General features: G+C 33.3%; 1 protein-coding gene across 1 annotated transcript in view; it reads right to left on the bottom strand.

Annotated features, from left to right (window-relative positions):
• Positions 1-2448: 2448 nt before the first annotated feature.
• The window catches only part of LOC134690650 (uncharacterized), a 147171-nt gene continuing 131786 nt past the window's right edge, over positions 2449-17833 (bottom strand). Inside the window, exon 32 of the mRNA XM_063550642.1 lies at positions 2449-4361. Within this exon, the coding sequence (XP_063406712.1) occupies positions 4329-4361 (33 nt within the window). The 3' untranslated portion in view covers positions 2449-4328. The remainder of the gene's footprint in view (positions 4362-17833) is intronic.

Raw genomic sequence — 17833 nt, 5'->3', positions numbered from 1 at the left:
GGAAAGCGATTATTTCCATTTCATCAAAATTGATTATTTCCCCGATGGATAGCTAGGTCGGATTTATTTTAGCTACAAGCTGAATAACAAAAGATGTTCCATTCTAGTGGTTTACGGGTTCTAATTTTCAAAATATTATTCGCCATTAATTCAAATGATAAAAGGGTTAAGAGAAAACATACAGACTGTACTAAACAAAAGGCGAAGAAAGTCTCATAAATGTCCAAATCTATATTCAGGAATAAAAGATAATTTTGAAAATTTATAATCGATTGCGCTAGTTTCAATGTCTTCTTTGTCATATTGCGTGGTATAATAAAATTGTCTCTCAGGGCATGTTGTGCGGCACAGCAATATTGTCTATCAGGTCATGTTGTGTGGCATAGTAATATTGTCTATCAGGTCATGTTGTGTGGCATAGTAATATTGTCTTCCTGTCATGTTGTGTGGCATAGAAATATTGTCTCTTATGTCATGTTGTGTGGCATAGTAATATTGTCTATCAGGTCATGTTGTGTGGCATAGTAATATTGTCTATCAGGTCATGTTGTGTGGCATAGTAATATTGTCTCTTAGGTTAAGTACTCTATATACCTTCATGATATTTGATCAAAGCATTATCTGTCTCATGTACAACATGTGAGCGGACAAATTGACGGCCAGACGTACAACGGTATACCATAATACTCATCAGTGACGCTTAGATCAAAATAGGTTCAAGGCAAAACAAGTACAAAGTAAAAGAGCATTCAGGACCCAAAATTCAAAAATGTTGTGCCAAATAGGGATAAGGGAGTCTATCCAAGGATAAGGGAAAAAAGCCGTCTGTCAACAGGACACTTATTAAAATGACCGTGTAATTGATATTCATGTCAACACCGAAGTGCTGACTACTAGGCTGATGATACTCTAACATATCTTAGTACATATACCTTGGTGAAGTTGAAATGTGATAGAACAGATATGTAGATTACACCATAATCTACCTGTATTAACTTATCCAAAATTAAGGATATTTACACTCAGTCTTATTTCTAATAAACAATCCAAACTTTTCTGATTTGGTTTCATTAACATATCATCCAGAACTAGAAATTAATGAAACAACAAACACAGCTTCACTGTTAGACTCATACCTCTAACTTGACTTAAGCGTTCATCTCAGAACCAGTATCTATGACAAACAAGATGATTTCGAATTTTTTTATCACTGAAATCCCCTCACCTTCGTAGTAATAGAATTCCAAATTAGACCGCATTTGGATATACATTTCTCAACTCATACGGTATATAGGAACTACTCACACTTAATAAAACGTCACGCAGAACCAGGGTTATGTCAGAAAACATCTTTAAAAAAGTTAATCTGATATATCAGTGACCAGGTGACATGTTGATAAATATTGGGTATAAACTTCACAAACGACGAACAAGGATATAGAAGGATAGATACTAGGTACGGACGTTGTTTACAATCTTAAATATAACATGTTATAGTGTTGAATTGTCTTTGTTAATAGTTATTCTTAACTGTTGTCCATTTTTGGTAATATCCTTTTGGTGTGGCTCAGTACTTATGAATCCCATTAAAGTGTTGTTGTACTGTGGTCATTTTATGCATGTGGAGCAGGATCTGCTTCCCCTTCCGGAGCACCTGAGATCACCCCTAGTTTTTGGTGGGGTTCGTGTTGTTTATTCTTTAGTTTTCTATGCTGTGTCATGTTTACTATTGTTTTTCTGTTTGTCTTTTTCATTTTTAGCCATGGCGTTGTCAGTTTGTTTTAGATTTACGAGTTTGACTGTCCCTTTGGTATCTTTCGTCCCTCTTTTATGTTTTCTTGTCTTTCATTTTTGCTTAAGTGCTTTGTCTATATGGCATTTTGTTTTTGTTAAATCACATATTTGTCATTTCTGTGATTAAAGATTATAACACGTTGTTGACTTCTGTATACTTTCTTTAGACATTTTCGTTTTGTTTGTTCATACATTGTTGTCAATATAATGAAGTTGTATGTGACTGTCATACAAGTGAGAGGTTTAGTTAGCTATAAAACCTGGTTTGATGTGTTTCCCTCGGTTTTGCATTGTAGCCCGGAATTGTTTTTTCCATGGTAGATTTATGAGCTACAGACAGCGGTATACTATTGTTGGCTATATTAATGCACCATTTACTACGTGGGAAAATGTCTGTAACAAGTCAGTAGTATAATAGTTGTTATCCATTCGTTTGATGTGATTAAACATCTGAATTTTCTATTTGATAAGGGGCTTGCCATTTTGAATTTTCCTGTGCGTTTGGTATCTTTCTTATTTCACTTCTGAACAGGCTAATTCCTAAAGTCTCAAAACGACCTCAAGGAAATTTCAGATGGACTGTTAAAATTTTAATCCATTTTTTAGGTGGTATCAATCTTTTGGTTATTTGCAGGGTAAAAAAGACACTGTAAATTTCATCTATGTGTATTTTGATCAATGAATTTTCCAGAATTTTTGGCTACCATGTTAACCAAACAATCTTACATATTTTTGTAGAAAAAAAACTAAAATCAGCAGTATAAATATTGTTCAATAAAATTCAGGAAAATATCACAGCATTAAACAATCACAGTCCCAACACATTATACATATAATGGCACTGATTGGCAAGTCTTATACAGATATACATTATGTTAATCATATGATTACTACTCGAGGATTCCTGACTTCATTCATTACAATATATACATATGCTCACATTGTCAAATTTTCACCAATATTAACACATGTTGTCAAATTTCCACCCATTATTAACACATAAAATTGGTGTAAAATTTCCACCCATTTTAACACAGGTCAAATTTCCACCCATATTGAAAACACATGTCAATTTCCACCCATGTTAACACATGTCAAATTTCCACCCATGTTAACACAGGTCAAATTTCCACCCATATTGAAAACACATGTCAAATTTCCACCCATGTTAACACAGGTCAAATTTCCACCCATATTGAAAACACATGTCAATTTCCACCCATGTTAACACATGTCAAATTTCCACCCATGTTAACACAGGTCAAATTTCCACCCATATTGAAAACACATGTCAATTTCCACCCATGTTAACACATGTCAAATTTCCACCCATGTTAACACATGTCAAATTTTCACCCATATCAACACATGTCAAATGTTCGCTCATATTAACACATGTGTTCAGTAAATCTTATATATCAATAATAACTTGATATCAAATAATTTCTAAATGCTCTTTATAAAAGTCAATAAATAAATAATTATACACACAAAATTACAAATTTGTTATAAAACCCATTGCTAATTTTCTCGTTTTTAACAGATGCATGATTTTATATGACCACATATTGCATTATCTCTAACAAGCTCCTGTCACCAATTACTTAAATAAAATCCTTATTATAAACACAATGTTCTAAATAATTACCACATTGTTAAGATATTGTCATGTGACAGTCATGTGACAGCCATGTGATTCAAGAACAGAGTTGTTGTGGCTGTTCTTAACAAACTAGAATTATAGCACTAAACGTTCACTAAACATAATCCCTTACAATATTTAAATTTTAATAAAAATCAATTTCTAAGATCCATATTTGAATCCGTTTCTTAAATCCATGTGTTTGAATGTTCAATTTATAACATAATCCTTTTCTTAGATCTATGTGTTAAAATCTTCAATAATACGTAATCCATTTCTAAGATAAGAATGTTAACTAAACATATTCCTTTTCTGAGATCTATGTGTTGAAATGTTGAAATAACATAGTTCGTTTCTAAGGTCCATGTGTTTAAATGTTAAATTAACATTTTAATCTGTTTCTAATATCCATCTGTTTAAGTTTTCAATAACAATCAATTTCTAAGATATGAATGTTTACTAAACATATTCCTTTTCTACGATCTATGTGTTAAAATGTTGATTTCACAATCCATTTCTAAGATCTGTGTGTTAAAATGTTTGATAAAACATTATCAATTTCTAGAACATGTGTGTTTAAATGTAAAATTAAAAGAAACCTTTTCTAAGCGCCATATGTTCAAGTGGTAACATAAGCAGTTAGTTTTTATAATAGACCTCATAGCTATTTAAGAATCTGCAACACATCTTTGGAAGATTTTGTGACACTTAACTATTGACGTCATATAACAATCACTGTTGTCTTGTAGAGTACAACATTGTTCAAACACTTTTCCTCTTTGGACACCAAATTTTTAAGGAATGTCATATATGTTCAGTAGTTGTTGACAAATAGCAATAAAGTTCATTATGGGTAGATTCTAATTGATTACATCCTACGGATAAGCCTGTGTCATGACTCAGTTTTCACTTTAATTCCTCTTATCTACAATATAAAAAAATGCATAAGTTACCGTAAAACCACATTCAATGTTCTTATCTACAATGGATAAAAAATGAATAAATTACAGCAAAACAACAATCACTGTTACCTGTATTTTATTTTTTAATGTTATTATTTTACATTTTGAAAATATAATGTCTCAATAAACCAAAAAGCTTTTCGAAATTTAAATGTGATAGTTTTTTTTTCATTTGTTTACATTGTGACCAATGGAGACAATGCACATTTAAATGTCAACTTTTGGTGAGTTTCAAAACTTTTCTGTGAAGATGTAAGAAGGTTTGTAATTTTTTTCTATTTTATAAAGATGTCCTTATAATTGTACAATGTTCAAACACAAATTCATCTTTATAAATTTATCAAATCAACCAAATTTAACTTGAGAGTAAAGCTCAATTAATGGTAATTATATACAAAATACCAGATCACTACTTATGCTATGTAGCACTCATTTACAATGTATAAAATCCACCAGTGCAGCTCTCACCTTTATACAATTATCATAATAATAATGATATAAATAACCCTTCCCCAACTGTGTATATCATAATCCTTTGACTTAAATTGAGTGAATTAATTTTTCATGTTCAACCTTCTTAAAAGAGGGGCGAAAATTCTTAAATTAGGAATTAGTTTTTCATATTTAACCTTTCTTGAATTAAAAATTTATTTTAAATTTTTACCTTTAGAATTATAAATTCACTTTAAACTTTAATCTTTCTTGAATTAAAAATTCATTTGATATTTTAACCTTCTTGAATTAAAATTAATTGAATTTACAAGTTGAACCTTATTTTTCATCCAGAACTTTTGCTAGTAAAATTATTTTTATTAATTTGGTGTCCGTATTATGATGTGCTACATCCCTATAAAAAACGTTGTAATTTATCATATAGCAATACAAATGTACTAGATGACCTGATTTTGACCTCTTTAACCCTATTCTAAGTTTTACATCACCCAATAACCAAACATATGACTAGATGACCTGATTTTGACCTCTTTAACCCTATTCTTAGTTTTCCATCACCCAATAACCAAACATATGACTAGATGACCTGATTTTGACCTCTTTAACCCTATTCTAAGTTTTCCATCACCCAATAACCAAACATATGACTAGAGGACTTAATTTTGACCTCTTTAACCCTATTCTAAGTTTTCCATCACCCGATAACCAAACATATGACTAGAGGACTTAATTTTGACATCTATATATAACCAATAAATTCTATGTTTTCCCCATCACCCAATACCAAACCTGTGACTAGCGACCTTGATTTTGACCTCTATAACCCAATGAATTCTATTTTTCCCCCATCACCCAATACAAAACGTGTGATATACTTCTTAGGCACATCAGACAATAAATCTGGGTCATACAAAACAGTTTTTGCCCTCTTCTTTAATCTATCCAATAAAACGTTCATGTATTCCCTAGCAATGGCAGCTGATTTATTTTGAGGATCACCGTCACCATTTTTAGTTATAAGTCTTTGTATGGCTTCCTCTGCAATGCCATTTTGAAGGGTGCAAAAAGGTAACTAATTATATATTTTTGATTTTTATAAGCCTTTTAATTTCATCCTCTGCATTGAAGGGTGCAAAATAAAGGCAACAGAAGTATACTGCTATTTGAAATTCATATTTTTAAAATTCATTGATATTTTCTACTTTTATCATCTATTTTGGGAATAAATCCAGAACAAGATTTCAGGAACAGAGCAGGATAAAAGGAATTTAATCTACAGTTTCTATGATAGAAATCAAAACACAGGTTATAGAATTTAACACAGGTTATATTTACATATTCCAAGTACACACACTTGCCTATCAAGAGAAGTCTAGCCAAGAAATGTTAGAAAATCACACCCGGACCAGCCACACAGACATAAACAGTATAAACTCTTGGTAAACAGTTAAACAATAAGACAATTAAAACAGGACAGGCTAGCTCAAACAATAAGACAATTAAAACAGGACAGGCTAGCTCAAACAATAAGACAATTAAAACAGGACAGGCTAGCTAAAACAATAAGACAATTAAAACAGGACAGGCTAGCTCAAACAATAAGACAATTAAAACAGGACAGGCTAGCTCAAACAATAAGACAATTAAAACAGGACAGGCTAGCTCAAACAATAAGACAATTAAAACAGGACAGGCTAGCTCAAACAATAAGACAATTAAAACGAACTGTGTTATTATAGAAACTAGAAATCGTACATGCTCTTTTTAGTTTATATTTTGCTGAAAGCTAATCTCAAAATGAAAATTCCAAGTAATATATCTGTAACTTTTAATTAGGCAATTGTTTTTATACAGTTGGTTACCGTCAGACTCAGAAATATATCCAAATATTTACATTGCATATCTGAGGTTAATTTCTTTCTTTATTTTTCACAATGTGTGTTTGATAGTTTAATATAAAACATGCAAATGATCCAAAACTGTCCAACTATGTGTGTTGAAATATTCTCTTGAAAAAAAAATTAGACATAACTTATTCAGGTATGTTTTTTTGTGTATTTCAGACCAAGACCAGGGCTAATTTTTGTCACAAAATTTACTTTCTATTTTTCATAAGAGATCAACTTTCAGTAAATATGGTGCAACTAAACATATTTATGCTGTAGACATACTCACAACATATCCCCATATAAACCTTACCTGCGTGAGTGTAGGCTGTTCTAACATTAAGTCCTACAAGTGTTTGAGCAATGTTGGCCGATCCTTCGTGTAGCGCCACCTGTAGACGATGTTTTAAATCATCTTGTGTTAGCGATCGTCGTAATGACATGATTTGATGATTATACATTCCGTCTTCCTCATTACACTAATGTAGCAGGTTAGGAAAAGCAAGAAAATAGAAAATATAGCAAACTATAAATAGCCCAAATTATGTAGAGTGGAAAATCCAAATCTATAATTAGCAACTATACATAAACTATAACCAGCCCAATTATAGTCGAAATACCATTCTTATAATTAGCAAAAATATACAAACTACAGTTTTATACAATTCTTGCTCACACTAAGTGCCAAAAAAATAAGGTTTAATTTCGATGATCATTTTGTTTCATAAACAGCTCAATTAAACAACCAAAAAGATTCAAGTTTTTTAAGTTATTATAAATCCCTTAATTTCCATTTCTTTGCAAAATCTACATTTTTGTTTCCTTTCTAGGAAGCTTAAAGTGAGCAAAATTGTCAAATGTACAATGAAGAGAATCTTGATTTTGACACCATCGTCTTTTTTTTTTTTTTGAATTAATAAGGATATGGTGTCAAAATGCAAGAATTTCCCTGAACTTTCTAGCAAGCAAATATCTATAACATTACAAACAAATTTCCTCTTTAATACTGTCATAACATTATTTATTGACTGTTTGGATTTTCTGTAAATCTTTGTTGCAAATTATAGCCAAGAATAGATGTGGCAATTTTTTTTCTCTCGCTTAAATCCAAAAATTCCAAACCAGTCTTTCTTTTTAGCAAAAGCACCCTACACCTAATTATGACACATAACACTGCACTCTAGTTAAGCATCTTAAAATATGTATTTAGACATTGATATACTATATACTGCTTATATATTTGAATATTATAACACAACACTTATTAATCTGCATATACTCAGACCTCTATGAAAGAAATATAACCAAAACATGTGCATGCAGTATACAAAAGGGTTAACATATCAAATCCTGATCTTAATAGAGTGTTAACAAATGAAATCTGGATCTTCATAGAGTGTTAACAAATGAAATCCTGATCTCCATCCAAAACATTATTCAGTTGAAAAGCTATGTATATTTGTTATTTTGTGAAATATTGCAAATAAAATTCTGGGCTGGGAGTAGATTTAAAGATAATCAGTTGGATTCCTCTCTTTCTAAAATTCTATGTTATAAGACATGTGTAATATGACATGTGTAATATGACGTGTGTAATATGACGTGTGTAATATGACATTTGGTGAGATATAAAGAAGATATACTTGCCAAAATTGAGTTAATTTTCTCTTTTAATTGACTTTAATATTTTTCATTGAACATAACCAATGTCAAACAATCCACAAAAAGATTCATTCAACTAATTTGTTTCACATTAATCCTTTTTATGACAAATGATTTGTTTAGTAATAACACAAAACAAAACAAGAACAAACAAAGAAACACACAAACATACAAAATGATGGTCCAAGACTTAACACCTAAATCAAAGGCCATTTACAAGTATTGTTAAAACAAGCAAAAACCATTCAGTTTAGAATAAAATCACATGAAAAGAATACAGCTAAATATAGACAACTGGTGTTTACCATACTATAATAAGTTAAATAAAACCATTGTCACTGGTTGATAGTTACATAAAATCATTGTCACTGGACGATAGTAACATAAAACCATTGCTACTGGACGATAGTTACATAAAACCATTGTCAGTGGACGATAGTTACATAAAACCATTGTCACTGGACGATAGTTACATAAAACCATTGTCACTGGACGATAGTTACATAAAACCATTATCACCGGACGATAGTCACATAAAACCATTGTCACTGGACGATAGTTACATAAAATCATTGTCACTGGACGATAGTTACATAAAACCATTGTCACTGGACGATAGTTACATAAAACCATTGTCACTGGACGATAGTTACATAAAACAATTGTCACTGGACGATAGTTACATACAACCATTGTCACTGGACGATAGTTACATAAAACCATTGTCACTGGACGATAGTTACATAAAACCATTGTCACTGAACGATAGTTACATAAAACCATTGTCACTGGACGATAGTTACATAAAACCATTGTCACTGGACGATAGTTACATAAAACCATTGTCACTGGACGATAGTTACATAAAACCATTGTCACTGGACGATAGTTACATAAAACCATTGTCACTGGACGATAGTTACATACAACCATTGTCACTGGACGATAGTTACATAAAACCATTGTCACTGGACGATAGTTACATAAAACCATTGTCACTGGACGATAGTTACATAAAACCATTGTCACTGGACGATAGTTACATAAAACCATTGTCACTGGACGATAGTTACATAAAACCATTGTCACTGGACGATAGTTACATAAAACCATTGTCAGTGGACGATAGTTACATAAAACCATTCTTACTGGACGATAGTTACATAAAACCATTGTCACTGGACGATAGTTACATTAAACCATTGTCACTGGACGATAGTTACATAAAACCATTGTCACTGGACGATAGTTACACAAAACCATTACCACTGGACGATAGTTACATAAAACCATTGTCACTGGACGATAGTCACATACAACCATTGTCACTGGACGATAGTTACATAAAACCATTGTCACTGGACGATAGTTACATAAAACCATTGTCACTGGATGATAGTTACATAAAACCATTGTCACTTGACGATAGTAACATAAAACCATTGTCACTGGACGATAGTTACATAAAACCATTGTCAATGGACGATAGTTACATAAAACCATTGTCACTGGACGATAGTTACATAAACCCATTGTCACTGGACGATAGTTACATAAAACCATTGTCACTTGACGATAGTAACATAAAACCATTGTCAGTGGACGATAGTTACATAAAACCATTGTCACTGGACGATAGTTACATAAAACCATTGTTACTGGACGATAGTTACATAAAACAATTGTCACTGGACGATAGTTACATAAAACCATTGTCACTGGACGTAAAGTTACATAAAACCATTGTCACTGGACGATAGTTACATAAAACCATTGTCACTGGACGATAGTTACATAAAACCATTTCCACTGGACGTAAAGTTACATAAAACCATTGTCACTGGACGATAGTTACATAAAACCATTGTCAGTGGACGATAGTTACATAAAACCATTGTCACTGGACGATAGTTACAAAAACCCATTGTCACTGGACGATAGTTACATAAAACCATTGTCAGTGGACGATAGTTACAAATGTACATAAAACCATTGTCAGTGAAAGATAGTTACATAAAACCTTTGTCAGTGGAAGATATTTACATAAAACCATTGTCAGTGAAAGATAGTTACATAAAACCATTGTCACTGGACGATATTTACATAAAACCATTGTCACTGGACGAGAGTTACAAAAACCCATTGTCACTGGACGATAGTTACATACAACCATTGTCACTTGACGATAGTTACAAATGAACATAAAACAATTGTCAGTGAAAGATAGTTACATAAAACCTTTTTCACTGGAAGATATGTACATAAAACAATTGTCGCTGGACGAGAGTTGCATAAAACCATTGTCACTAGAGGAGAGTTGCATAAAACCATTGTCACTGGACGACAATTACATAAAACCATTTTCAGTGGACGATAGTTACATAAAACCATTGTCACTGGACGATAGTTACATAAAACCATTGTCACTGGACGATAGTTACATAAAACCATTGTCAGTGGACGACAGTTACATAAAACCATTTTCAGTGGACGATAGTTACATAAAACCATTGTCACTGGACGACAGTTACATAAAACCATTTTCAGTGGACGATAGTTACATGAAACCATTGTCACTGGACGATAGTTACATAAAACTGTTGTCACTGGACAATAGTTACATACAACCATTGTCAGTGGACGACAGTTACATAAAACCATTGTCAGTGGACGATAGTTACATAAAACTATTGTCACTGGACGATAGTTACATAAAACCATTGTCACTGGACGATAGTTACATAAAACCATTGTCACTGGACGATAGTAACATAAAACCATTGTCACTGGACGATAGTTACATAAAACCATTGTCACTGGACGATAGTTACATAAAACCATTGTCACTGGACGATAGTCACATACAACCATTGTCACTGGACGATAGTTACATACAACCATTGTCACTGGACGTAAAGTTACATAAAACCATTGTCACTGGACGATAGTTATATAAAACCATTGTCACTGGACGATAGTCACATAAAACTATTGTCACTGGACGTAAAGTTACATAAAACCATTGTCACTGGACGATAGTTATATAAAACCATTGTCACTGGACGATAGTCACATACAACCATTGTCACTGGACGATAGTCACATACAACCATTGTCACTGGACGTAAAGTTACATAAAACCATTGTCACTGGACGATAGTTATATAAAACCATTGTCACTGGACGATAGTCACATAAAACCATTGTCACTGGACGATAGTTATATAAAACCATTGTCACCGGACGATAGTTACATATAACCATTGTCACTGGACGATAGTCACATAAAACCATTGTCACTGGACGATAGTTATATAAAACCATTGTCACTGGACGATAGTTATATAAAACCATTGTCACTGGACGATAGTCACATACAACCATTGTCACTGGACGTAAAGTTACATAAAACCATTGTCACTGGACGATAGTTATATAAAACCATTGTCACTGGACGATAGTCACATAAAACCATTGTCACTGGACGATAGTTACATAAAACCATTGTCACTGGACGATAGTTACATAAAACCATTGTCACTGAACGATAGTTACATAAAACCAATGTCACTGGACGATAGTTACATAAAACCATTGTCACTGGACGATAGTTACATAAAACCATTGTCACTGGACGATAGTTACATAAAACCATTGTCACTGGACGATTGTTATATAAAACCATTGTCACTGGACGATAGTCACATAAAACCATGGTTACTGGACGATAGTTCCACAAAACCATTGTCACTGGACGATAGTTATATAAAACCATTGTCAGTGGACGATAGTTACATAAAACCATTGTCACTGGACGATAGTTACATAAAACCATTGTTACTGGACGATAGTTACATAAAACCATTGACACTGGACGATAGTAACATAAAACCATCGTCAGTGGACGATAGTTACATAAAACCATTGTCAGTGGACGATAGTTACATAAAACCATTGTCACTGGACGATAGTTAAATAAAACCATTGTCACTGGACGATAGTTACATACAACCATTGGCAGTGGACGATAGTTACATAAAACCATTGTCACTGGAAGTTAGTTACATAAAACCATTGTCACTGGACGATAGTTACATACAACCATTGTCAGTGGACGATAGTTACATAAAACTATTGTCACTGGACGATAGTTACATAAAACCATTGTCAATGGACGATAGTTACATAAAACCATTGTCACTGGACGTAAAGTTACATAAAACCATTGTCACTGGACGATAGTTACATACAACCATTGTCACTGGACGTAAAGTTACATAAAACCATTGTCACTGGACGATAGTTACATAAAACCATTGTCAGTGGACGATAGTTACATTAAAGCATTATCACTGGACGATAGTTACATAAAACCATTGTTCCTGGACGATAGTCACATAAAACCATTGTCACTGGACGTTAAGTTACATAAAACTATTATCACTGGACGATAGTTACATAAAACCATTGTCAGTGGACGATAGTTACATAAAACCATTGTCACTGGACGATAGTTACATAAAACTATTGTCAGTGGACGATAGTTACATAAAACCATTGTCACTGGACGATAGTTACATAAAACCATTGTCACTGGACGATAGTTACATAAAACCATTGTCACTGGACGATAGTTACATACAACCATTGTCACTGGACGTAAAGTTACATAAAACCATTGTCACTGGACGATAGTTACATAAAACCATTGTCGGTGGACGATAGTTACATAAAACCATTGTCACTGGACGATAGTAACATAAAAGCATTATCACTGGACGATAGTTACATAAAACCATTGTTACTGGACGATAGTCACATAAAACCATTGTCACTAGACGATAGTTACATAAAACCATTGTCACTGGACGATAGTTACATAAAACCATTGTCACTGAACGATAGCTACATAAAACCATTGTCACTGGACGATAGTTACATAAAACCATTGTCACTGGACGATAGTTACATAAAACCATTGTCACTGAACGATAGTTACATACAACCATTGTCAATGGACGATAGTTACATAAAACCATTGTCACTGGACGATAGTTACATAAAACCATTGTCACTAGACGATAGTTACATAAAACCATTGTCACTGGACGATAGTTACATAAAACCATTGTCACTTGACGATAGTTACATAAAACCATTGTCACTGAACGATAGTTACATAAAATCATTGTCACTGGACGATAGTTACATACAACCATTGTCAGTGGACGATAGTTACATAAAACCATTGTCAGTGGACGATAGTTACATAAAACCATTGTCACTGGACGATAGTTACATAAAACCATAGTCACTGGACGATAGTTACATAAAACCATGGTTACTGGACGATAGTTACATAAAACCATTGTCACCGGACGTAAAGTTACATAAAACCATTGTCACCGGACGTAAAGTTACATGAGACCATTGTCACCGGACGTAAAGTTACATAAAACCATTGTCAGTGGACGATAGTTACATAAAACCATTGTCACTGGATGATAGTTACATAAAACCATTGTCACTGGACGATAGTTACATAAAATTATTATTAAATAGATTTCATGCATTACCTCTCTCGGAAGTTTGAATTTTTATCAGAAACGCCCTTTTACGTGTTCTTTTCCCGGAATGAAGATAACAAATTTCCATACAGGAAAAATCCGAAAAGCTTTCACAATTGATGTAACAATAAATGGTGTAAGTGGGATATTCTTTAATAATGATATTATTTTGACCCATCGAAGTCCAAACAAGATCGTTTATTACGACCACAAAGGGCAACAACAAGCACAGTTAGATATCCCTCACTCTTTGACAGATATAACAAAAGTGAACGATAAAACAGTTGCCGTGTCTTCAGATGCTGAGAAGATAGTGGTTACCAACGTCAAACCGCTGACTATCTTAAATACATTGAATATCAGCAATCCTGTGTGGGGTATTTCGTTCTATGATAACGAATATGTTACTGCTCATAGTAGTAAAATATCGTTTTTAAATGTTGTTAATGGTACAATAGTTAGAAGTCAACAGACAACAACAGACACAAGATATGTTTATTGCTATAAGAAAAATGAATTCATATACTGGGATAGCGGAAATTCTATAAAAAGAGAGAGCAGTGATGGAAAAGGTTTTACGTACAATCATAGTCTGTTGCAACGCCCTTATTTTCAGGCTGTTGATAGCGACGGGAACATTTATACAACCGGATATAATTCCGGAAACATACATCAGTTGACATCTACAGGGAAACTTGTACGAATCATTCCCATATCAGATTAGATAATACAATCACAGCTGCACCATGGGTAATACGTTTCCAGCCAAACAGTAACAGATTTCTACTGACATTTGATGGTTGTGATACAAAAGTCCTTGTGTGTGAAATCGATTAGATTCATTCAGAAGTAGAATAAGTAGAAGCGATAAGAACAATTGTTTGCTGCAAGGAGTATGTGTCCATATCTTGCAGATTTGTTGTTGTGATTACAATCTTTGATATCGCGTTATGTTGAACCCATTTTTATCTCTTTCGTTTCGCTTTAACCGAAGGATATCCGACTTGTGCGCATTTAAAGTAACCATACTAGCAAAAAAAGGAAACATTGTTTGAACCTATCTTAAGTCAGAAATCTGATGTTCGGTGGTTGTAATTTGTTGATGCACTGAATAATTTTGTGTGTATTTAAAATTAGAATTTTTCGAAAAACTAAGGATTTTCTTCTCCCAAGGATAGATTACATAAGCTGTATTTGACACAACTTTTTAGAATGTTGGATCCTCGATGCTTTTCGTCTTTGTACTTGTTTGGCTTTATAAATATTTTTATATGAGCGTCACTGATGAGTCTTATCATGCTTGTGTAGACGAAATGCGCGTCTGGCGTACTTAATTATAATCCTGATACCTTTGATAAATATTGATAAGTGTTTCTCGTTTTTATATCATGAGCTTTTTTCAGTACTTGGCGTCAGTTGTCCGTCGTCGTCTGCCGTCGTCCGTCGTCGTTAACTTTTACAAACTACTGGGCCAAATTTAAACAAACTTCAATGTCTCTCTTGTTTGACATAGTAATATTGTTTGTTGTAATTTTCTATTATAGAATTTGAAATATAGGAATATATCTCCCTCACTCAAAGCTCTGTTTTGAAGTTGGCTATATCTTGTCTGACCTTAAAACAATATAGTTAGTGATAGTTATATTTTGTGTTGATATCAAATGTTTTTAAACAAGAATAAAAATATATATATATTATGGTATAGAGACTAGATTTCTATTTTATAGAATTGATTTTCCCGATAGATATTTAGATCGTGTATTATTTTAATCTGGAGCAACACTGTTGCGAGATTGATTGTCTGAATGTGCATCTGGTGGAGAGAAATTGGTACCGTTGAGTTTACTCAATGTGAAACATGGAGATACTATCCTGGAGGTGGCGTCGGCGTTACCTGTTTATGACGTTTCATTTAACAGTTGGTAGAAGAGATAAACTATTTATATGTTATATACAGATGCCTTATAGACGATTTGAGATACCCTTTTTCCTTGTCCCCAATTTCCTGACTGCCCACAAAAACATATGTAGTGTCATTGTGTATAATGAGTAGGATCTGCTAACCCTTCCGAGAAAAGTAAGATCATCCCTGTTCTCAGCCTTTAGGATTCCTTATTGTATAGTCTCAGGATATTCTGTGTCCTTGTCTGTGGTTTCATAGTTTGAGACTGACCATAAAAAGCGTATAGGTCAGGGGTGGATTAGGCGGGAGCGTGGCGGGCGTGCCCCCCCTAAAACTTGCAGAGCTTTGGTTGTCTTCTAACTTATTAAAGTATGATAAGAGACTATTCCATCTTTTTAACATTGAAATTATATAAAACAGTTAGTTTAACAGAATCAACATGATTATCAATCAGCTGACCTACGATTTATTTAATTTCTATAAATATTCTATAAATGAAAGGTGTCAAACGCGGAGCTGCGTTTAATTAAAAATAAATACGTTTTTAGCAGTTAAAGTACAAACAATTGTTACATTGTATTTGCGGTTTTTATAATAAATTTCCTTGATAATCAAAGTTTCAAAGCATCCCTAACGACCTTACTCACTTTCACAATTTCCTCATGGCAACAGTCCAGGTGAAATTCTTAATGTAAAAATACTATTCCAAGCGAAAGGTTAGTTAATAATTTGCATCTCTGTGTCTTTATTTAGTTCAGAATTTTTGTGATTTTACTTTTTATATAATTCTTACTTGTAACATGGAAAATTTTCCAAATTATGTACCGCATTATTACATGCATGGGATCCTTAGATAATAAACATAACTACGTTAATGCATTTCATTGTTATTTTATGCGGTTTGTTGCGAACACAGTATAGATAAAGTCTGGCACAAACTCAAAAAATCAAAAAAGTGAAAACATATATATTATGAACGGACAATTCAAAATCATGGAGAAAAATAGAAACTTTTGTTTGCAAAATCTAATACTAGTATTGGTCAGTTGGGTTGTTGTGATCTGTGTCGTCTCATCTTGCTTCCGTCGGTCCGCCCGTCTATATGTCAACTCTACCCAGTTCCATCGTCTTAACCAAGTTTGTCGGGTCTAGTGTTATTCTTAAGAGAACCAGTAACATTACACATTATTGAAACCATGTACAATCGGCTTTAACACATTGACGATACGCAAGCAAGGGTTATTTCTTTTTGTCATGGTTCTGCATTTCTTTTTGTCAAAACTACCAGCACCATGTCTTTCAAGGATTAGTTGAGATATTTGTTACCTGATAATGCTATATAGATAATTTTACAATAAGTGCTGGTGATTGGTTTGCATGGGAACACACAATAAAAATAAAATGTTCGGATGATCTTCAGATTCTGTTTTTTGGGATGCAGCGTTATAACTGTAGCTTTATATACTATGAATCTCTTATTGCGTAGGTTAGGGTGTTTAGGAGTGTTGTAGATTTTTCTAATTTGTAGGAGACCTTGCAATCATAACCTAAAGTTCTTCGCGGAACCGGAAGATATTGTTTTACATCTGTCCATGCATCCGTTAGTCAGTCACTGGTGATTATAGATTGTTGACAGGGTGGATTTGAGCGGTCTATGCTTGAAATTTTAATTTCCTGTTAATTTTACCTAACAATAGTACGAAATACCTACATTGCACCCCATTAGAAGAATATTGCAATAATATTTTACCTCAAAAAATGTTTTAAAAAACAAAACTTATTGCCCCCCTAATCTGAAATCCTGGATCCGACACTAGGTTGTTATATACGAGGCAGAATTGGCTTACCATTCATAGGAACCAAACATCACGTTTTTGGTGAGATTCGTGTTGCTGATGCAGTCTTTAGTTTTCCATATTGTGTCGTGTGTGCTCTTGTTGGAATTTTCGTTGTTTTTAGTATTT

Source organism: Mytilus trossulus, chromosome 11 (genome assembly GCF_036588685.1).
Source record: "Mytilus trossulus isolate FHL-02 chromosome 11, PNRI_Mtr1.1.1.hap1, whole genome shotgun sequence".
NCBI classification, from domain to species: Eukaryota; Metazoa; Mollusca; class Bivalvia; order Mytilida; family Mytilidae; genus Mytilus; species Mytilus trossulus.
The sequence above is the reverse complement of the archived record's forward strand: the minus strand, read 5'-3'. Positions and strand labels throughout refer to the sequence as shown.